This window comes from Camelus dromedarius, chromosome 4 (genome assembly GCF_036321535.1).
Source record: "Camelus dromedarius isolate mCamDro1 chromosome 4, mCamDro1.pat, whole genome shotgun sequence".
Taxonomy (NCBI): Eukaryota; Metazoa; Chordata; class Mammalia; order Artiodactyla; family Camelidae; genus Camelus; species Camelus dromedarius.
This window is the reverse complement of record NC_087439.1, coordinates 45809047-45832186: the sequence shown is the minus strand read 5'-3', so window position 1 is coordinate 45832186 and position 23140 is coordinate 45809047. Positions and strand designations below refer to the sequence as shown.

General features: G+C 41.2%; 1 protein-coding gene and 1 pseudogene across 2 annotated transcripts in view; one reads left to right on the top strand and one right to left on the bottom strand.

Moving 5' to 3' along the window:
• The first annotated feature begins 8394 nt into the window (after window positions 1-8394).
• Window positions 8395-13555, top strand: LOC105091112 (MKI67 FHA domain-interacting nucleolar phosphoprotein-like; annotated as a pseudogene).
• A 2625-nt stretch (window positions 13556-16180) lies between these two features.
• GAD1 (glutamate decarboxylase 1) overlaps window positions 16181-23140 on the bottom strand; it is a 38734-nt gene continuing 31774 nt past the window's right edge. For both annotated transcript variants that reach the window (XM_031451631.2, XM_031451630.2), the window contains exons 14-17: window positions 22123-22272; window positions 19962-20069; window positions 18458-18547; window positions 16181-17627 (exon numbers count right to left, since the gene is read on the bottom strand). In XM_031451631.2, coding sequence (XP_031307491.1) covers window positions 17454-17627; window positions 18458-18547; window positions 19962-20069; window positions 22123-22272 — 522 coding nt within the window. In that variant the 3' untranslated portion in view covers window positions 16181-17453. The remainder of the gene's footprint in view (window positions 17628-18457; window positions 18548-19961; window positions 20070-22122; window positions 22273-23140) is intronic.

Below are 23140 nucleotides of genomic sequence, written 5' to 3'. Positions count from 1 at the left end.
CCTTGTATAAGGTAAGTAAACAGAGGAATTTGGTTGAGACTGAAAAAAAGGAATGGAGTAGATGCAGGGAGAGAAACGTAAATGTAGAGAGGATGAGACCAGAGATCATGGGAAAGGGGAGGGGATGGAAGGAGGGGTAGGGAGACGGAGAGAGAGGGAAGGAGTGAGGGAGGTTGGAGGGGAGGATGACGGGTAGCCGTGGCTGTCTATTCATTCCCCTAAGCCATGGGCTCTGCCCATGAAATGGCTACTCTTCTGGAGGTCATCCATGTACTCCTCAGGCTTAGGCCCTGCTTGGTATCCTGGCTAGCTGTGAGCAACTCACCTTACCTGTGGGTGACCCTAGGAATAGGGGTCACAGAAGCTTCAAATATCTTAAAAGGTAAACTAGAGACTTAAGATGGGAGTTAGTGGGGCAGTGCTGTTGGCACCACTGAGTCTGAGAACACAGTGGAGAACATGGCCCTCGGGGAGGAGCTGTGTGAGTCAGGCAGGGTGGGGCTGGAATGAGAGGGACGAGGGAAGGACGCCCCCCTGTGGTCCCAGGGAGGAGAGCAGGAGAGCAGAGAGTTTCTAGTATAGGGAGAAAGGACATTGAGAAGTTCACACCGGCTGCCCTGATAATGAGATCTTTCTAACACTCTGGGATTCAGGTCAGTCCTGCTGTTCCGAAAATGGCTGGAAAGCAAGGTATGCTGAATCCATGGGAGTACAGAGAGAGCTGGCAGAGCGTCCTGTTGAAGCTGGTGCTTGTGGTCCTCATTCACTGGCCAGCCAGCTCATCCAAGGGCTTTTAACTCGTTGGCCTCTGACAGTAACCACCTGGGCTTGGGGGCCCTCCTCATTAGGTATCCACCTGTCCTAAACATATCTTGGAAGAGCTAAAAACCCCCTGAAAGGGGTTTTGGCTTATTGAAAACAAGGAAATGGAATTTGGGACCCCTGGCCCAGTAATTACTTGTTGAACCATTAGTTAGAACTCCTTATTCATAGCTAATGGAACCCCCTTCACTTATTTATTGCACAAATACCATTGAGAGTCTACTGGGTGCTTAGCCTTGGACTTACTGTGGAAAGGCAAATATCAACAAGAAAACCCCAAATCAAATAATTATACAGGTTGTAGTAAAATCTACAAAGACAAAGAACAGAATACTGTGAGAGAATAGGGTGGAAGGATAGTTTGGTCAAGGTCTTGATAAGGTCTCTTGGAAGCATTGTCATTTAAGCTAAGACCTAAAAGATAAGAAAACGCTATTTGTGGGAAGAGGACTTCAGGTAATGGAAATACTGTGGGTGAAGGCTGTAAGGAGGAAAATACGTAGTTAGAGCATAAAGAGCAAAGAGGGGCCAGAAATGAGGTTTGAAAGGGAGCCCAGATAGGGTGGAGCCTTGAAGGCTGTTGCATACATGGTACCCCAAACTTAGTGGCTTAAAACAATCAACACTTATTACCCTCACAGTTTCCATGGGTCAAGGATTTGGGAGAAGCTTAGCTGGATGGTTCTGGCTAAGAATCTTATGAGATTTTAGTTGAAAACTGGCTTGAAGATCGATCTGCTTCCAAAGTGGCTCCCTTACATGGTGGGCAAGAAAAGCTGGTGGACTGTGGGAGGCCTCAGTGCCTCTCAATGAGCATCTCTGGAGGCTGCTGGAGTCCTCCAGAGTGGGCGAGATGCCAGAGAGCAAGGTGGGTGTCAATGCCTTTTATGACTTGGTTTTGTAAGTCCCACACTGTCTAATCCACCCCATTCTCTTTCTTAAAAGTGAGTCACTAGGTCCAGCCCACATTTCTGGGGAGGGAATTTAGCCTTCACCTTGTGAAGGGAGGAATGTCAAAGAATCTGTGGATGTATCTTAAAACCACCACCTAGGCCACGAGAAAGAGGCCAGCTGAAGCAGAACTTGGGGCTTTGTTAAAAGGCTGTGGGGCTCATGAAGCCCTAGGGAAGGCGGAAATGAAGCTGAGCACCAGCCAGCACTGGAATGCTGTCAGAACACTGCGCCTCCATCCTAGTCCTCTCCTCCCCTCACCTCACTCTCCTTTCTCTTTCTTGCTTCCCCTGTCTACATGGTGGGCTGTCACAAGCCCCTCCCACCTCCAACCCCTGCGTCTGAGAATGCAAAACATACACAGACCAACTAAGTTCTCAGTCTGACTTCCAAATCCTGGGGCCGGAGACCTGGATGGCCTGACTGTTAGATGTTCCCCTCAGGTCCAATCAGCTGTGACCAGACAGCGGGCACTTGTAGTGTAAACATGGCTGCCAGTGCCCAACTCTGGAAGGAGGGGACGAGGTTTCCTGAGAGCGGGATTGCTGGGCAGTGCCCCAGCAGTGTCTCACTCCAGCCTTCCTATCTGTCTGGACAGTCTGTGTTTATATTCCACACAGCCAGTAGATCTTCTGCAGGTGGTATTTCCATCAATTGGAGTCTTTCAGAAGTGATTGAGACTTGATCACAAGAATTGTGAAAGTGTAGTAGGTCTTCCTCGATAAAATGGCCCCAAGAAAGGACTCACAAAGCATTTTATGGGGTGCTTTTGGAGACCGTTAAATAAAATGGTTTAGTCATAAAACAGTTGGAATTAGTCAGTTGAATAAAAATATAAGAGGGCTATTTCAGGGAGCTAGCCAGTGTAAGTCTTATTAAAATTAGAACTGGAAGCCAATAGTAGTAGCGAGATGGTGCATGAACAAACATCTTAATAGACTTCTAAAAGTGGTTCCCAGGGCAGGAGTACTAGTGAGTACTAGTACTAGTGAAAGGCAGGAGCTTTTATTTTGGAATAGCTGCTGCAGGAAATGAGGACACCAAAGACTCAGTCTCTATGCGGTACTTGTGGCTGTTTTCAGGCAGGGACTTCCATTCTTCCAGCAGGGAAGTTAGGACGGCAGGCAGTTTCACTGGTTGTACACAGTTTGCAGGAAGGGAACTTAACATCAGATTTCAGAAGCCACTTGACCTCCCCCTGGTTGAGGTACTTTAGGATGGGGAGAAAATCTTTTATTCACTCCCTGGAGGTAAATTTTACAGAGTAATCATCACCAGTAAAGATAGCTCAGGGGATGGCAGGAGTTACCATTACAAAAGCAAGTTTGCTCAGATGTGCCCTGAACATATAAAGGTGAGAAGAGGAGGAAGGCAGAAAAGGAGGTTAATGGGACTGAAAGCAAACTTGAATTTCTAACATTTTAACCTAGGGTCAGTTCTAAATGAGAAGCATGTTTCCCTACATTAAAAAAAAAAAAATGTCTGGAGAAAGTCTACCATGATCTAGTTTAAAAGGGAAAGAAGCTAGGGCCAGATGGCTGAAAGGAGATGGCGGTAGTGGGTCTAGACGCCACATTCTAGGAGCCCTGAAGGGAGGATAGAGCAAGGTTTGTTTTGGGTGAGGTGAGGGGAGCTGACTGAGCCTGAGTCATCTCTGTGGCCGATTATGCTTTCACACAATAAACAAAATCTCAGAAATGTTCCCTTCCCTTTAATTTCACTTATTGTTCATCTAATGACACTCACGAGTCAGGGCAATCCATCTAATTAAGCATACTTGTATAGGCAGGTGTTCTCATTAGAGAAATCAGAAACAATGGGAGACTGTTAATTTTCACAGCCAACAATATTGGCCCAGGTTATTGGACTGTTATAGTTAGTTTGCTGTCTGTCTGTCTGTTGGTTCCTTTTTTTTTTAATGATAGCATCAAGTATAATATCAAGTAATCTTCAGAGCATAAAAAGGAGCTTCACTTAACTCCTCAGTAATAACAGTCATTACTGTACTCTCTAAAAACAGTTGGCTAGTTACTTGCAGCTTCCAGAGAGCTCCCAAATCTGGAAAACTGCAAATTATATACTAATGATTATTGAGGTTCTGTGGTAACGTCAGTCATAACTTTAATATAATTGGTAGAGCACAAATAACTAAGAATTATGTCATATATACAACCTATTTACTGGGAACTCACATCACTATTTGTAGTATGAATAAAACAAAACTTAAATTGTATGTTTATTTTAATAAAAATCACTTTTATACCTCATTTTCATTTGAATGGATACCATCTGTTTCAAGGTGCGAGCAGGGAGCAAAGTCAAAATAAACTTTGAAAATACAATTATTTGTGTTTCCAGCCTTTTCAAATCTAATGCTGAAATCTCATGGATGAAACAAGGGATATTGATCCAGTGTTGTTTTCCAGGGCAGGGGATTAGCAAAGACATCAGTAGACATTTATTAAGAATAGTAGGACTTTTTCCTAAGCTTACTAAGATAAAAAAGTTCTTGAATTCCAGTTTAAGTTTTCAGATTTTTGGTCATTGTTTAAGTTTAGGATCATCTGGTAGCAAGGCTGGGATTGGGGTTAGTTTATTTGTGAGGTGATCCCAGGAAATGCCAGTAAGGGAGTAGGGTGTGTGGTCAGGAGCAGAAGGAAGTGAATAAAGTGTGCACTACCCCTGTGGGCAGTTGGGTGTCAGTGCCCCTGGGGCATCTGGAGATGATGAGGAAGGAACCTCAGAGTTGTCCCCAACAGGGGTGAGGAAGTTGGGGTATTTACTCACTAACTCCTCATCTGGAAGCGGCTGGGGGATGCTTCCCGGGCACTAACCTTCCAGGCTTGCTTTGAGGCAGGGCAGAGCAGGACAAGCAGGAGAGACTGCTTCCTCAGACAGAGAATCCCATTCTCCACAGCACCTCTAAGCTGAATGTCATTCATATGCAGCAGACTTTGTACTGACGTTTTGGGGTAACAGAGAGGATTTACATCTAAATTTGAATATACTTATTCTGAATAAGCAGAACATTTAAACGGAATACTAAACATTGCTATTCTTAAAGGCCCTTGCCTCTCCTTCCCAGAGAATTCTCACCAACCATCCTTTTCTTTACAGTTTGTTGTAGGTTGAATTGTGTCCCCTCAAAAGATATGTCAGAGTTCTAATCCCCAGTACCTCAGAATGTAACTTTATTTGGAGATAATGATTTTACAGAAGAATTCAAGTTAAAATGAGGTCACCAGGGTGGGTCCTAATCCAAAATGACCAGGTCATTATAAGAAGAGGACATTTGGCCACAGAGACAGAAGCACATAGAGAGAAGATAAGAAGAGATACAGGCAGAAGGTGACCATCTACAAGTTAAGGAGATAAGCTTGGAACAGATCCTTCCCTGAATCTGGCAGGAACCAACTCTACCAATGCCTTGATCTTGGACTTCTAGCTTCTGGAACTGTTAGACAATCAATTTCTGTTGTTTAAACTACTCAGTTTGTAGTACTTTGTGAAGGCAGCCCTAGGAAACCAATACACCATTGTACCGAGATCCCCCCTCCACCAAGACCGTTCTCTTTCTCTCCTATATTCCTGCAATCTTGCTCTTTTGCACAACTGAGAAAGAATCTAATTTTCTGTGATTTTTATTGTGAAAAGCAATTGAATTCTCTTTAACTAAAGCTTTCCCGTCTAGGTTAATCTGCAAGGATCCTAGTTATTCAAAACCAACTCCAATCATCAGGCTGTTTTTCTAAAACAAAAGAGCAGTTTTCTTCCTACAAGAATAAAGACCTCTCTTGTACCTAGATTTGGCCATATGTCCTGGGCAGTGGAATATAAACAGAAGTGTCCTGTGATAGCTTCCAGGAACTTTTCATGGAAAATAACAGGAAGTATGAGCCCTCTACCCTTCTTTGTCCTGTCTTCCTTCTTATTGGTTAGACTATAGACAGATGGATGGACATGGAATCATCACTGGGGACCAGGAGGAAACTGTTCCTTGGGAATGGAGACCGTGCCTTTTAAAACAAAATAGAAGGAACCTGGATCCCTGAAGACTTGAAGGAGCAGAACCAAATACTATCCCTGGGCTGCTCATTTTGGGACTTCTACATATAAGAAATGAAAAAATTTTTTAAGCTGCTATTACCCCAATGTTCATAGTAGCACTATTTACAGTAGCTAAGACATGGAAGCAACCTAAATGTCCATTGGCAGATGACTGGATAAAGAAGTTGTGGCATGTATATACAATGGAATACTACTCAGCTATAAAAAAAGAATAAAATAATGCCATTTGCAGCAACATGGATGGACCTGGAGATTATCATACTAAGTGAAGTAAGTCAGAGAAAGACAAACATCATATGATATCACTTATATGTAGAATCTAAAAAAAATTACATAAATGAACTTATTTATCACAGACATAGAAAACAAACTTACAGTTATCAAAGGGGAAAGAGGATGGGGAGGAATAAATTGGGAGTTTGGGATTAGCAGACAGAAACTACTATATATTAAACAATAAGGCCCTACTGTATAGCACAGGGAACATCACAGATATATGTGTCACTAAATCACTATGCTATACACCAGAAACCAACACAATATTGAAAATCAACTATACTTCAATAAAAAATAAACAAAACCAAAAATAAATATCACATTGAATTGTAATATGAAAGAAAACTAAGCATTCTTTGCATTAAGCAACATAAATTGAGAGGCTTATCTGTTACAGCAGTTAGCATTACCCTAGCACTATGCAAATCTGTATATCAGGGTCCCCCTTCCTGACTATGAATTGGCTGCCTGTGATAAATTGTATAACAGCCCAACAATATCTGGTTTCCTTCCCCAAGGAAGGATTCTACTTCCCACCTTCTTGATTCCAGGCTTGGCCATGTGACCTGCTTTGGCCAGTGAAACGTGAATAGAAGTGATATACTTAATTTCCAGAAGGAAACCTTTAAGAGCCAAAGCATGATTCATCATCAGAAAGGAAGAGGTTAGCAGCTGGCCTGCAACTCATTCTCCTTCTGCTCCTGGGAATATAGACAGGTAGTAGGGGGGATTCAAAGAAAAATTATTCCTGTAAATGTGCTAAGCACATCTCCTGATGGCAGATAATGGAGAGTCTTTGCCTATGGAATGTTATTAGCAGGAGGTGCTTGGTCTGTCTAGGTTGCTATGGTCAACAAATCTGCAATTTTTGCATTCATGGGGCATGACCCGCTGGGAAACTGTCAATCAGCTACGTCATGACTAGAGCATAAACTGGAGATGTTTGGTAACTGAAAGGCCCCCTTTTTCCAAGTGAAACCCTCCTCAGAACCTAGATTTAGATTTTAAATCTAAACAAGAATATCTGAAAGAAAGGACGAAAGAAAGATAGAAAAAAAGAAAGAAAGAAAACAAATAGCACTGACAGTCCCAAATTTCTCCCTGTTCACTGGTATCTTGGAGTTGCCTATATCCTTTGAATTATTAATACATTTTAGTATCAGGTAGGCTCTATGATCCCTGTGAGTTTGACAATTCAACCTTTTGTATTATCTCAGCCATTTTCTTGTTTTGTTTTGTTTTGTAGTGACAGCAATGCTCCAGAAGGTGGTTGCCCCTTCAACATCTCCTGGATTGAGGACAATTAGGAGAGGGACCGCTACCTGACATGTTACGGACAGAGAGTGAGATCAGGAAATAAACCCATGTTCTTCCCTCCTCCAATGTTCTTTTTTTTAAAAATTGAACTATTGTTGATTAACAACGTTATTTGCCCATGTTCTTTTAAGCCACTAATAACATGGGTGCTATTTCTTAAGATAGCATAACCTTAAGGTTTATCCTGACTGTCCCAGGGTTGAGTACCTGCTCCTGACCAAGTGCTGGGTTGGAATAACATGCTTAGACCCACACCTTCATAAAGATATTCTAGACAGGACAGTCTCTTAGAAGAGGATATTGGCAGGTAGGTACTGTGATCATATTTGTTGCCTTACTGCCACTTTATATCTGACCACAGGCACTCTCCAAAGTGCTTTGCAGTAGGACTGAGCAGCTGTATTATTTAGGATTCTTTTGATTGTGAGTATCGTAAAATCAATTCAAATGAAACTAGACCTCTATCTTATATCATACACAAAAGTTAACTCAAAATGGATTAAATACTTGAATATAAGCCCCCAAACCATAAAACTCCTAAATGAAAATATAGGTAGTAAGCTCCTTGACATTGGTCTCAATGAGAATTCTTTTGGATCTGACACCAAAAACAAAGGCAACAAAAGCAAAAATAAACAAGAGGGACTATATCAAACTAGAAAGCTTCTGCACTGCAAAGGAAACCATCAACAAAGTGAAAAAGCAACCTACTGAATGGGAGAAAATATTTGCAAATCATATATCTGATAAGGAATTAATATCCAAAAATACATAAATAAGTTATAACTCAACAGCAAAAAACCCAAGCAATTCAATTAAAAAATGGGCAAATCTGAATGACATTTTTCCAAAGAAGATATACAGATGACCAAAAGACATATGAAAAGATGTTTAACACCATGCATCATCAGGAAAATGCAAATCAAAACCACAATGAGGTATCACTTCATACCCGTTAGAATGGCTTTCATCAAAAAGACGAGAAGTAACAAGCGTTGGTGAGGATATGTCAAAAAGAGAACTTTGTGCGCTGTTGGTGGGAGTGTAAATTGGTGCAGCCACTATGGAAAACAGTATGGAGGTTCCTTAAAAATTTAAAAATACAACTATCATATGATCCAGCAATTCCATTACTGGGTATTTAATCTGAAGAAAAGAAAAAACTAATTCAAAAAGATAAATGCACCCCCCCCCCCGCATGTTCACTGCAGCATTACAATAGCCAAGACATGGAAGCAACTTACATGTCCACTGATGGATGAATGGATAAAGAAAATGTGATATATTATATATAATGGACTACTATTCAGCAATTTCAAAAAAGAAAGAAATCTTGCCATTTGCCACAGCATGGATGGATCTTGAGGGCATTATGCTAAGTGAAATAAGTCAGAGAAAGACAAATACCATATTATCTGACTTGTATGTGGAATCTAAACGACATTAAAGAAATCTCTAAGCTTAGAGAGGCAGAGAACAGATTGGTGGTTGCCAGAGTTAGGGTGTGGGAAGTGGGAACCAGAGTTGGGGGTTGGGAAGTGGGAAAAATGGGTAAAGAGGGTCAAATGTACAAACTTGCAGTTCTAAAATAAGTAAGCCATGGGAATGTAATGTACAGCACTGTAGTTAATAATACTGTATTGTATATTGGAAAGTTGCTAAGTGAGTAGATCCTAAAAGTCCTCATCACAAGAAAAAACATTTTTTGTAACTATGTATGGTGATGCATGTTAACTAGACTTACTGTGGTGATCGTTTCAGAATATACCCAAATACGGAATCATTATGTTGTACACTTGAAATCAATGTAATATTTCATGTCAACTATATCTCAGGAGAAAAAAACCCACCTCATTTTACATTGGTTGAAATATTCCTTACGTTCTGGCTCCCACCAGCCCCAGGAGTCTTCTCCAGGCCCAGAATGCACACGAAATGGTATAAAATATGATTGGGTCAGAGGACAGATGGTCCCTGCCTCGAGTGAATCTCTCTGCTGTATTTCTGCTGGTGGTGCCACTGTCTTGAATAAAAATGACCTTCTAAATGTCAGATTTCTGTCTTGAGGACCAGTGAGTTCCAGCCGGCCTCATCAGGTGCCCAGGTTCCAGAGCCTTGGCTTGCTGCTGAGCACAGCCAGCTGTGAGCACCAGCCAGCCTTCAGCCTCTCTGGTTCTCAACTCTCACCTGGAGTCTGGCAGCTGCTGAGTCCCCTTTGTTTACCCCAGCTCTTGGGGTTCCCTGGCGCTCCTGGGCCCCTTTCCACCAGCTTGAATCAGCTGCTGCCTCTACCCCAATGTGACGGGCAGCCTTCGAGGAGCTAAAACACCATTTACACCCTTGCCTTTGGCAGGCAAAGCAAGTAAGTATGAAATGTCAAACCTGGGCCACACTGCTGGCTGAGTGTGAGTCCGCTGTTGGCCCCCTAGGTGGCGTCTATTGAGCCTAAGGAGAGAATGAAAACTTTCTTGTTAAAACAGCACAAAGGAAGTGTTCTTTTGCTTTGCTTTTCTTTTTCCTTTCTACTTATTCCACCCACCACCATCATCACCCCCACCACCTCCAACCCTAAAAATAACATTAAAACAAGGCACCTTTCTACTTCTCCCTCCGGGGAGGATTCCAGCAACTCCGACTCCCCTGACTAGAGTAAGGCAAGAAGGCTGTACTTTTATCTTAAGTCTGAAACCACTGCCCAACCAGTTTCATTTGCTGTTAGGCTGTAATTGGAGCCCACTGAGCAACCTCATTTCATTCCATTCCTTCCTTTCAGCTGATTTTCTCCAAGGCCTACAACTGAGTTCAGCCACAGGTGTTAGTCTTCTCCCCTCCTCTTTATTTTCCCTTCTCTCCAGGCATTTTTTCCCTTCTAGGAAAGGATAGGACAGCTTGCCCATTGTCAGAAGAAAATGAGATTCTTGGTGCTTTTTCTACCATTACTGTAAATTTGTTGTAAACATTTATGAACAATCCTAACTCAGTGGGGTAAAACATGAACCTGTTTTATTTGTCTTCAGTCTCTGGCCCCAACTGGTAAACCTTTCTTTCTCACTCTATAGGGAGATTCATTGTCAATAGCTTAGATTCTGTAACTTCTACTTCATTCTAGATTATTAAAAGACGCTCCAGCTTTTCAAAGCTGTCCACTCCCCCATCTTGACGAGCTTACAGCTCACGGATCTGAGCGGGAGAGGCAGGGCCAGGGACCGCTGGTTCCTCTTCCTTCAGCACTCACCTGAGGGTAGGGAGAGGTTTGCATCCCCTCTGGGAGGACTCCTCCCCTTTAATCTCCAGGCTCCAACTGCTCTGGGGTGTTGGGTCCCCACTGGCAACCCCGAAAGATCCCCTCTCTCCTCTCTGGGAAGGTCGTGGGGTTGAAGGGCTGGTCTGAGGCTACGGCTGCTGTTTAGAATGTGAAGTACTTAACGCTTTTTGTCTGTACATTGGGATCCTAAGTACCAGTTTGGGGGTAAACCCCACCCAGTAACCTGCTACAGAGTACAAAACCCTCCCGCACACCTTCTTCCCTTCCTCCTCCACATGCTTTGAGGACCAGGAGCACAGGCAGACTCTGAAACAGCACACCTCCTCTTGCCACTTGGTCGGCCTGTTGTTTCTCTGCTCATACCTGCTGTGAGCTGAAGGGCGCTATAATGGCCAAGTGGTCCTGGCGTTTAAGCAGAAACACCTGCAGTCCTGGCAACAGGATACCTGTTTCCTTTTCACCTTTTTCTCTTCCCTGAGGACTTGAAATATTTTTATGAGTGGGGAAAAATACTCCCAAAAGTTAGCTACTCTGAAGCCATGTCATTGGACTCTTCGTTCTAGCCAAACTTAATCCAATAGCTTGAGGTCCAGGCAGAAGGCATGACCCTTTCCACAGAGCCACTGGACTCTAGTCCCTAAGCTCCCCCATGTGGATTCCACTCTGTTATGTGGCTACAAAGCCATGTCAGCTTGTGCACTAAATTTCTCACAGTTTGTGGTGAAATGACTTCTTTTCTTATCACCTCTTCTTCACAGATTTCTGGTGTTAGTTCTTAGGAATAACCCAAGGTCTCCCTCTTCAAAAACCTAATCTCAATAAGACATCCCCTGATGAACATAACAGATTCCTCTTTATACCAATTCATTGTCTTTGGACCATCAACTGTCTCTTTTCCTCAGATAAGGTTTTTGTCAGGAAGTACCTTGGCCCCACTTCACATTTAATTTAGTGGATCCTACCCATAGGCACCCCTTCTTGAGTCAGATGACCATCTCTGGAATCCGAGCGTAGGCTCTGATCCCTTCCATTACACGGGGCAAGAATGAAGAAAGGATATTCTCTCAAAGGCAAAGTAGAGTGGTATGATCAGAAGAAGAGAGTATAGATGCCAGACAGGGGGAAAAAAACCCCCACAGTTGTCCATTATGGAGGCTGAGGGAATCAGGAGTTCTGAAGTAGTTTTACTGGAATATTAAAGCAACCTTGTATCATTAAAAATTCCACTCTTCAACCTTAAATAAAGCGAGATTCCCTTTATTAAATTGCTTTACATCATTTGGTCAGATTAAAGGATTTTAAGATTCTTGCAAGTAAATTTGATGCATGTATCTGGTTTCTTTTATATGTAAGAGATAACAGAATCCCCATAATGCTCAGAAGCAAGGCCCTGGATATGGCTGGAACATTTCCTTCTTTAAAAAGTCTGACTTATCTAATAGTTACCTTTTCCAGCTTCAAGGCAGCAAATCGCCTGAATCACTGTGCTTTCAATCCAGCCTCACAAATTATGCCTGAGAAGCAAAGTTAAAGAGTCCTTCTCAGAGAGGGACTATTAATAGGCTTTCATAAAGAAAAGTTCAAACACACACAGATCAAGGAAAAAGAAAATGGCCCAAATGGAAGGTCTGAGATGTAAGAAGGACTCATGCACAAAGGAGTTGTAACTATGTGGGTATAGCTAAGCAAAAATCAATTGAATAAAACTATTAATAATGTACACATTGTAGGGTTAAAAAAGACAGACCTAAAATGCTGGATAACAATGGCATACACAATGGGAGGAAGATGACCAGAATAAGAGTATCCTAGGGTTCTTTTGTGGTTCAGGAGGAGGGTAAAATTATTAACGTTTGAAATGGAAAAATATCTTTAGGGTAGACATAGAAAGTATAATTTATGAGCAGTTATACTTCCCTAAGTTGAAACTGAAAAACAACAGAAACAAAAAACAAACCTCAGGGAGGGCACTTCCATCCTGGGAGCTTGCAGCCTGGGGGTCTCCTCTGGCCCGGCCAAGCCGCTCCTGTCCCTGAACCCTCAGGAGGACGACAAGTTCCAGAAGAAGCTGGCACAGGTTTGCCAGCATGCAACCAAGCAACAGGAGAAAGAAAAACCTACTCCTGGAGTAATGTATGTGGGCCACTTACCTCCATGGCTTTAGGAATCCCAGATCCGAGCGTATTTCTCTCAGTTTGGCACTGTTACGGGACTCAGGCTGTCTAGGAGTAAAAAGACGAAACAGCAAAGGCTATGGCTTCTTGGAGTTTGAGTCTGAAGATGTTGCCAAAATAGTTGCTGAAACAATGAACAACTAACTTTTTGGTGAAAGACTCTTGAAGTGTCATGTTATACCACCTGAAAAAGTACACGAAGAACTTTTTAGAGAGTGGCATATGCCATTTAAAAGGCCGACGTATCCAGCGGTGAAATGGATAGATACGGACACTTCTTCAAAAGCTGTGGATGGAGGAGTGATTTAAAAGGAAGGAAAAATTACTCAGGAGGAAATCAGCTAAAAAGGGAATTAATTATGATTTCCCTTCATTAATTTTACATAAAAATGAGGAAAGTGCTTCAAACACGAGTCTTTGAAATTCCAGAAAGTGCCAGGCTTTACGTGGGAAGAAGAAGAAAGAGGCTTCAGTCACTCCCAACCCTCTTGGGAAGTCTCTGGATAGCCAGGGCCCCACACCAGTTTGTACACTAACATTTTTGGAGAAACGAAAATCCAAAGTGGCTGCAATGAATGATGATGATAAGGATAACGAAATCGTTTTCAAACAACCCATATCTAGTGTAAAAGAAGAAACCCAGGCGACTCAAACATCTACAAGTTCAAGGAAAAAAAGATGAAGAAAAGACAATCGGTGATTCTGAATGTAGTTCTTCTGAAACATGTGATTATATTTGTATTTAACTAGATAAATGGAATGCAGTCAGTAACAAGATTTTTGGAGGAAAAAAACTGTCGGTTCAAGTCGACAAGAAAAGACTATCTAATTTTGGCTAATTTACCTGCCCTTGCTGAAGGACAGGGTGCCTGCCAGCTTAGAGCCAGGCCTGTGCTGTTTTGTCCTGGTCTCCTCTAGTCTTCTCTGCATCTTTCATAGCTATCTTTGGTTACTCTGCCTGGATAGAAGGTCACTAGTAGCTGTAGGTTTAAGAACTAAACTGTAGCCTTTGTTACCACCAAATAAAGAAAATGAAATCTTGCTTGACCGTCTACATGGTTCTCTGTTAGGCCAAGAACATTTAACCCATCAGATGGCTGGAACTGGAAATTAAGTGATATGGAAAGTGAGAAGGCAGTGCAGATGTTAACAGAGATCATTTATGTATATATGACCACTTTTATTGATGTTCAGTTAGTTTGGGGTGGGCTGGCATGGATTAATAACGACTGTTTTGTGTCAGTATCATCAACCTGGAGCTGTATTTCCAGATTCAGGTGGTGACCACCAAATAAACTTTATATTTTTTTGTAAAAAGAAAAACAAACATAAAAAAACCCTCAATTAATCTGAATCTTTTACAAGAAAGGAGAAAAGAAGAGCATAAAAGGTGGAACAAATGGATAGCATTCAATAAGATGATAGAATTAAGTCCAAATATATCAGTAATCACAGTAAATGAAATCCTTCAGCTAAAAGACATAGATGGTCAGACGGAAAAGATGATAAAATCCAGCTAGTTATATGATACTCAACTAAAACATAAAGATACAGAAATATTATAGTTCAAATGAGAACATATGTATTAGGCAAAGACTAAAAGAATGTTATATAACTATATTAATATCAGATGAAATTGACAAGAAGGCAAAAATAATTGGGTCACTACATAATGATAAAAGTTTTAGATTGCCAGAAAAAATATGACAAAACTTGTTTATATGTAATAACAGCAAAAATTAAACTACAAGGAAAAATAGACAAATACATCTTACTTAGAATTGAATGATACCAAATTATCATGTGTCCAAACTTGTAGTATATAGCTAAAGGGATGTTTGCAGAGAAGTATATGTCTTTAGGTGATTCTATTAGAAAAGAAGAAAAGCTCAAAATTAATGACCTAAGCATAGAACTTGAGAAGTTAGAAAAAAGAACAGCAGTTAAGCCTAAAAAAAGTTGAAGGAAGGAAATAATAAACACAGAAGCAGAAATTAATGTGGTAAAAAGCCATCATACAATTGAGAGTATTGACCAAGACAAATATTTTCTGAACAGCTTAATGAAACTGACAAATTTCTGTTTAAGATTAATGAACAAAAAAGGAACAAAGAAACAAATTACTGTATTAGGGGAAAAAATGGAGAATATAGATACAGATGCAACAGATTGAAAAAAATATTATGGACAACTTCATAATTATCTGAAAACTCAAAAATATGTATTAAATTTCTGAAAAAAATGCAACTTACAAAAACTGACTCAAGAAAACTTGGAAAACTTAAATACTTTATGTTTAACTAAACATTAAATACTCATTTATTATTGAAATTCTTAGCAAACTAGAAATAAAAAGAAACTTCTTTAACTCAATAAAGGATATCTACAGAAAAACCTAAAGGAAACATAAAACTAAATGGTATCTGGTGAAAACATTTCCTCTAATATCAGGAATAAAGCAAGATGCCTGCTACTAACACTTCATTTCCTCATCGCACTGGGTATCTTGGCCTGCACAGTATATCAAGGAAAAGGGTGGAAAATGTATAAGGATCAGAAAGGAATAAACACAGCGTCACCCATAGATGGTATATTTCTGGAAAACAAAAATTTTTTTGAGTTTTAGCAAGTTTCTTATAAAGTTAAATGTACTCTTACCGTACAATCAAGGAATCCTACAACTAGTTACTTACCCAAGTTAAATGAAAACATATGTTCACACGAAAATTTGCACATTAAAGTTTATAGTGCTTAATAGGATAATTAATTATCAGAGCTTAATAGGATATCATAGAAAATGGATCCTGTTCGTTAATGATCCAGCATCAAAATGTACTTCCCAAGGAAGTGAATTGGGCCCACTGCACAAGCGTTAAGCAGCAGGAAGGAACAATTCTGTAATCTTAGAACCACAGACGCCAAATGATGAAAGATTCCCCACTAGATGGAAAGTTTGTCTGCCATGAACACCTCTGTAACCCCAGTGCTAGAGCAGTGCCTGCTCTAGAGGAAGCAAATGTTTGTTGAATGACTGAATGAACAGAACTCCAAGATGAAGATAAGAAAATGAAAAAGAGAAAGAGCTTTTTTTTTTTTCTAGGTGTGAACAGCAAATTTTATTTAATTAGAATCCCACTGATTTTTAGATAAAGGGCTTGGGAACCTAAGACCATGGGTTGATTCCTAGTTGAATAAAGGTACTGAGCATCACCTGAAGTCAGTGGAGAGTGAATGGCTGGTGGTGATCCCAATACCTGTCACTGGAAACCTCTCTTCCTACACAAAACAGAAACTGGAAGAAACTTTAGTTCAAATTCTCCATGGAGAATATTTTTATTTACTTAGATTCTTCTTGCATACTCTAAAACGCACAGTGTGAATTTCCCTTTTCTTCAAAAACAGTTGTGAGCCTGGTCAATTTATCTGAGCTCTTCGGAAGGTCTTGGGAAACATTGCCTTAGGTTTGAGCTAAGCGAGTCACAGAGATTGGTCATGAACTACTACAACATTACAGGAGGTCTCGTTATTATCCAACAGTTACTAGAAAGGCGTAGAGAACACCAGACATACAGCCAGACAGAGAGGGTAAGAGCAGAGCAGATGCCACGTGAGTGATGGGATTGCCATGGATACAACATTACATACAGTATCAGATTCTCTTGCAGATGGTAAACTTATGCTTAAGTCACTATTTTAAGGGCACTCTAATATAAACACAAGTCTCACTAATTTTCATCTTTTCTCTTTGGCTCACAAATGCACAGAAAGACCATAAACAGTTTTCAGAACTTACTGCATCAATATATAAACATCATACATTACAATTGGGAAGAAAATACAAGACAACTCTTTAACATGGTAAATCTCTGAATATAAATAAGCAAGTATTTCATTTACCTACAATTAAACAGTTGTTAAAATCATTATATGTGTTCCTGCGTCCCCCCTCCCCAAGGTCAGACAACAGAAATATACACAATCTACACAAATTAATCTCTAAAAATACAGCAATAGTACACCTGTAACAATGACGCTGCTACTATTTCCCCCTAACAGGGTACTAAAGGGGAGGGTGGGACTCTTGTCATCCTGTGGCACTTTTTCTCATCCATCATCACTTCAGGTGGGAGAAACCCTGACAATGAGGTCAACTCCCACCAACAGTGTTTCCCTTGGTCTCAAACACATGACATTTTGAAAAACATCTTTCCTGAGGTGGTTGGGCAAGCTGGTTTGCAGCACGTTTGGCCCCTCAGTAACTGCTGATGGTGAAGTTCATTCTCTTGGAGTGGGAGACATGCTGCGATCTATTACTAAGCCACGCTCACTAAACACACATATATTTATAGAGAGAGGTATATATAACTGTACATATATACTGGGTTCCTAAGGTACAACTTTTTAAAAAGAACATTATTTCCTGCTAACTCTAACAAGCTTAAGTAAGGTTTGAACAATATTCCTCAAGAGATGAAGTTTTCACCCAATGAGATGGCCTATGTGTTTCAGCAACATAGAGAGGTTGTTCTAGAGTGCCAGGGGAAAGGGAATTCCCAGAAACTCATGGTCTACGGATGCAATCACAGGTCCTGGCCCAGTCTTTCTATCTCCTCAATGAGGAAGTCGATATCAGACTGGGTCGCGGCTGGGTTCGAGATGACCATCCGGAAGAAGTTGGCCTTGTCCCCCTGAGGCTGGTAGCCCACCATGGTCGTGCCAGACTCCATCATCAGGGCTTTGATTTTGGGGGCCACCTTGTGAGGGAAAATACAAAACAAAACTCAAGACTGATATTAACACCATGCTCTTCTTAACAATGCAATTCATTTCTTAGTTGGAAAAAAAAGAGCTATTTGACTTTTGTGATTTGTGTTTATACTGACATAAAGGCAAAGAAATATTTTATATCCAGGTTTCTTCAGTGGCTAATAGCTAATGACTGATTAAGTCTACCCAATCATAAATTCCCACAGAAAGCACTGTGCAACTGAATTTTGACAGTCAGACTTAGAACGATGATAATAAAATTAAAATCAAAAACAAAACTGAGAAGTTCACATGGCCAGCAACACAAATTAGGGCTTCTGCTTGTTCAGCACCTAGGATACTGTCTGGCACATAGACTGCGCTCAACAAATATGTGTTGAATAGTTAGATCAAGGAAATATTACATAAATTAAATATAATACAAACAACTATACACAATATATAAACTAGACACAGAAATCAACAACTAGAATGAGTCAGGATTAGAGAAGACTACAACTTAGAAGCTATCTTAACAGACATAGTTTAATATGAAAGGTCCTAGGGATATGTATATTATTCAATTGTCCTGCATATGGCCCCTATGATGACAAACAACACCCCAAGACAGGGATGCATTCCCCCAGAGTTCCCGCTGCATCTGAACCACAGCAAGGGGACATCCAGACCCAAGAAGAAGACTGTAACGAGATATTCCCTACCACTCCAAGCCTTTAGCTTTTTTTCTCCCCTATTAGAAAGACACATTAGAGCGAGGATGTTCTGACCAGCCAGAGAAATCACAGCGAGTTAGATGAGACAAGGAGAGATTCCATACCCTGTGCAGTTTTTCCCGTCGCTCAGGGCTGTCTGGAACGCCCCTGAGGCTTTGTGGAATATACCAGAAACAGACATTCGTATGCTCAGGCTGCAGAGATTTTCACAAACAAGCACACATACGAACAAAACAGAAAATTATGAGAACTTGAGAGAAAGCTGTTCCAAAACCCCTAAGTACCCCTAGTGGAAGTCCCTCAGATCAGAAAAGAAAAGAAAAGAAAGAAAAAAAAAAAGGCTTCATGTTAATTCTACACTTGGGAGAACAAAGCTTGGTTTATCCCATCATATCTGGCAAGAGAGCTATTTCCCATAACCGATTCTAGATGACTAAAGTTACCCAACTTTAAACATTGAAATGTTAAAAAAATTACATATGGGGAGTTTTAAAAGAAAAGTATTATCTACCTTGCCATTTTGCAGTGCCTCATATACAGAGGATGCTTGAAACATAGTTAATTTTATTGCTATTGAACCTTCTCTTAACGATTCAGGATTATCATAATGAACATTAATACCGGTTCTCAACGCTAAGACCAGGCTTGTTGAGTGTCTAGAACAGTTTGGTGTTCCCATCCCAAAGACTCTCATGCTTTTTGAGTCCTTCTGTATTCTCGCTATTGTTTTTCAATTTTCTTCCTAGTTACTGTTTGCCATCACTTTCAAAGGCTTGAGACATCACATTTGTTTTAACCTGCTAGTAGAATGTTTAAAACAGTGCAAATGATGAGAGCAGGCCACAGAGGTGAAATGCACAAGCACCATATGACCGATCTGAACTGCTCAGGGCTCCTTGCTCATCTGGTGACTCTCCAGGGTGTTCCTGGCAGGCTAGGAGCCTGCTAAGTAGACTAAGTTGAATGTGGGTGGTGGTCCATGACACTGGGTTATGAGTAGATTTCCTTTTGTTCAACACTGGCTCCTATTCCAACTTTCTTTATCCAGCTGTGGGCTCCAGGAAGGCAGAGACAGCAATTGCTTTGGTCACTAGTGTATGTCCCAGCGCCTGGCCTAGAGGAGGGCACCCAGCAGGCCCTCAGTCAACACTGGAATGACAAGTACCTTATTGTGTGCAGTGTGGATCTGAACTCAGGGCAGAGGCAATTTTATCTTGCTCTCTTCACAATGAATCTACATAAAGGAGAACTTCACTTTAGAACCAGTCTTGGGAGACAAGGATATACCCATCCTATAAGCTTCTTGGGACTGAGGAATACTTTATCATGGAGGTACAACACAATAATCAGACCTGAGAATGATAAAGGATTCAGATCCGCTGAGGAAAGACCTCTTGTTTGCAAATGGCTGGCTGAGAGTATACCATTTTAGAAGAGGCAAAGGGGAAAAGTCATCCCAATGCTACTGGAAGAAACATTTGTGGGCACAGAGGGAATTAAATGAAGGATGCATAGAACGAAAATTCAGCAGAAAATAGGCAATGGGGGACAATATGGCTTCAGGAGCATCACTCATAGATTTTCCAGAAGTCCAGGATGTCAACGTACCTCACCATCGAAAACCATCTCAAATTCTTCTCTGTTTTTAATCTTGGCGTAGAGGTATTCAGCCAGCTCCAAGCATTTGTTGATCTGATTTTCAAAGCCCACTGTGCCCTGTTTTAAACAAGAAAAGTCATGTTTATTGGTGAGAGGTTGCATTTCCCTGCGATGGCATTTGCAAGGGCTGTTCTGTTTGTGTCTCTTGGAAGTATACATAGGAGTATTCTTGGAGATGGTTAGCAGGAAGCATCTCATTAAATGTGTACAGCTTTCTCACAGCCCTGCATGCAATAAAATGAAGTGTGCCTAATCTCTTTTGAAGACACGCTGGTCTCTGGGCAGTTATTCTCAAAAGGGCTTTTTGCTTCTTGCTAGTAATTCATAGCCTGAACCTGAAACCCATTTCTGGTTTGCTTTAGGATAGTGTCACCCAAATCCTCCTCTATGGACTGAGGCCAGTCCACAAACTGTAACCAGTCCATGATAAGATGAGCAGAGAAATTTAGATTAAGCAATAAGAAATCTGTATATCTATCTGACAGTAACTTTATGTCTACTGAATCTCATTTTTAAAATTGATCTTTGTATGTATTTTGTATGGTTTTTTATTTCACTTTTCCAGCAAGTTATCTTTATTGTATTGGTCGATGATAGGTTAAAAAACAACAACAACAACAAAACAATTGGTTCTGCACCATAGACAGGTGGAGAAATACTACTTTAGAATCCACCTGCCCCAACCGGAAATCCTGGCCAAAGCCATTCCCCTTATACCCAGGCAGGCTTACTTCCACACAACATGCTATTATCCCTTTTTGGTGACAGGCAGGCAGACAGATGGGGAAGCCACTGGTCTCGGCATGTGTACCCTGAGATTGCCATTGCTCCAACTATTGACAAACTGGTTGAGCATGAGTTTCAAAAGCCAGCATGGCTGATTAGTCACAGCAGCACGGGGGTTGTGGAGTGGGTCGGTGTTCACAGGGAGAGCAGATGCACGAGGCTGGTGGATTGCTAACGTGTCTGGGTGAAGTCCAGTCCTGGCCAAGCAGCAGTCACTGCTGAGTGGACAGCCCAGCCAGTCCATTTTCCACTTGGGAATGAAGCCCGCCCCAGAGTCCCACCTCAGGAATCAATTCACTGGGAGCCCAGGTTCCAGCGGTAATTATTAGGTAAAGCGAAGGCAGATTCCTGAGACAGGCCATGTGGTTATTAGGTTTCTGTATGATAGGGCTCTTTCTCTTGTTGCCATTTCTCGGTCTATATAGGCTTCAAATACCTATGATTGCTTTGTGGTAAAAATCAAATTCAGACTATTTCTATATTAAGACAAAATGATGTAATGATGAAAAAAAATAATCTGTCAAATTCTTCCTACAGAAGAAACATTTGACTAGATGTTTGGCTGGAAAACCTTGTTGTTTGGGTATCAGTAGCCCCAATCTTAAACTTGGAAATGTATTAAAATTAATTTACAGTAGATAAATAAAAACAATGGTTGCAACTGAAAGCTGTGAACTCACATTGCCTTTACTTGATTGCATAAAAATACTTTTGAAACAGTCACATGGTATTCCTTTCCCTTACCCTTATTTTGGGGGAAATTCAAACAGGTTGCTTTTTTTTTCCTAGACCCAGAAATAGAACCTGAAAGATTCTCAGTCTAGGATTTCTCAGGATAAAGTATGCATTTTCTAGAAGAGAGTATAAAAGTACAAATAATGGGAAAGCCATTATTTAAAAAGAACTTAAAACTGTCAGATATAGCCCATGACTCGAGGCCTCATAAAGGAACTCAGGGATCTGCACAGAATAATGCAGTAATTTTCTCTTTATCTCTTTCTCTACATCTGTACTAAATAATTTCAGCATCCCTAAGGATTGCTGGGGACGTCCTTATCTTGGCAAAATTTTTAGTGCTCATCAGAGAAAGTTATAAGAAAACATCATGCTAATTCACACTGAGGAGATTGAACGGAAGGAGAGAGACTTTGACATAAAGGATAAAACGATTCATTCGCAAACAAAGAAAATACCGTTAACTCAATTATCTAGATACTGATTATGCACATAATGAATTGTCTGTAATATATCTTTGCCTCGCTTTCACCAGCCAGCCTGTGAAAATTACATTTCTGCTCTGTTTCCCAGACGCCCTCCTCCGTACCTTTGCTTTCCACATCAGCCAGAACTTGAAGATGTCCACATGGCGGCCACACTGAATGGCCTTGTCCCCAGTGTCGTAGGAGACATCATACTGCTTATCTGGCTGGAAGAGGTACCCTGCACACATCTGGTTGCATCCTTGGAGGATACCCTGTCAGGGGAATCAAGGCAGGTGTGTAACTGCAGTCACAGGTCAGAGGCATGGATGGCTTTGAAACAGGGCAGGCTGGACTGGGGGTCATGTACATACAACCTTCTCATGTCTCATGAGGCCTTGCCCTTATTCTGATGTCCTTCTCTTAAACCATCCTTAGAAAAACCTTTGCCCCTTTTCCTCTATCACTCTGATTTGAAAATGATCTTTTATCTCAGATGCCAGCAAGTGTCCCCCTACTGTCCCCCTGAGGGGCATCTGGAAATTTGTGCTGTGTTTTGGGTTACTTCGACAGCTGGGGAGAGCTGTAGCATTCAGTTGGCAGTGGTTAGGGATATAAACTTCCTGTAGAAGGTGGGACAGTCTCAAGCATGGAAGAAATTTCTTCCCCCAAAGCATCCCCTAAAAAGTGTTCCAATCTTTCCCAGGATCTCCTGTGGAGTTAACAGGCACTCTACTTAGGAGTGGACTAAGGAGCTTGTGCAGGTTCCGGATCCTACAAGTTGGTGACAGACTTTTGCGAGTGCCTCAGTGTGCAAAAGTTTTGTTGGAGGAACAGTGCTCTCGAGGGCAGGGTCCTATTATCAGGTGCTTAAAGGAGACAATACGCTACTAACTCATTTGCAGAAGCTTCTTGCTCAACCTCCCTGTTTGCCCTAAGCTGACATTTGTAGTTCTGGTTCTGCCTAATTTGTTTCAGCTCTTGGGACCACAAATTCATGCTAAGGACTTGAAGTATGTTCCAGCGACCCCTTTTTGTCGTCAGTGAGGTGAGGGTTAGCGGCTCACCCTATAGCTCTCACTTTCATTTGAACAAACATGAAGGAACGTGAAATGGAATAACGCCCTTGTCATTTCTATCACT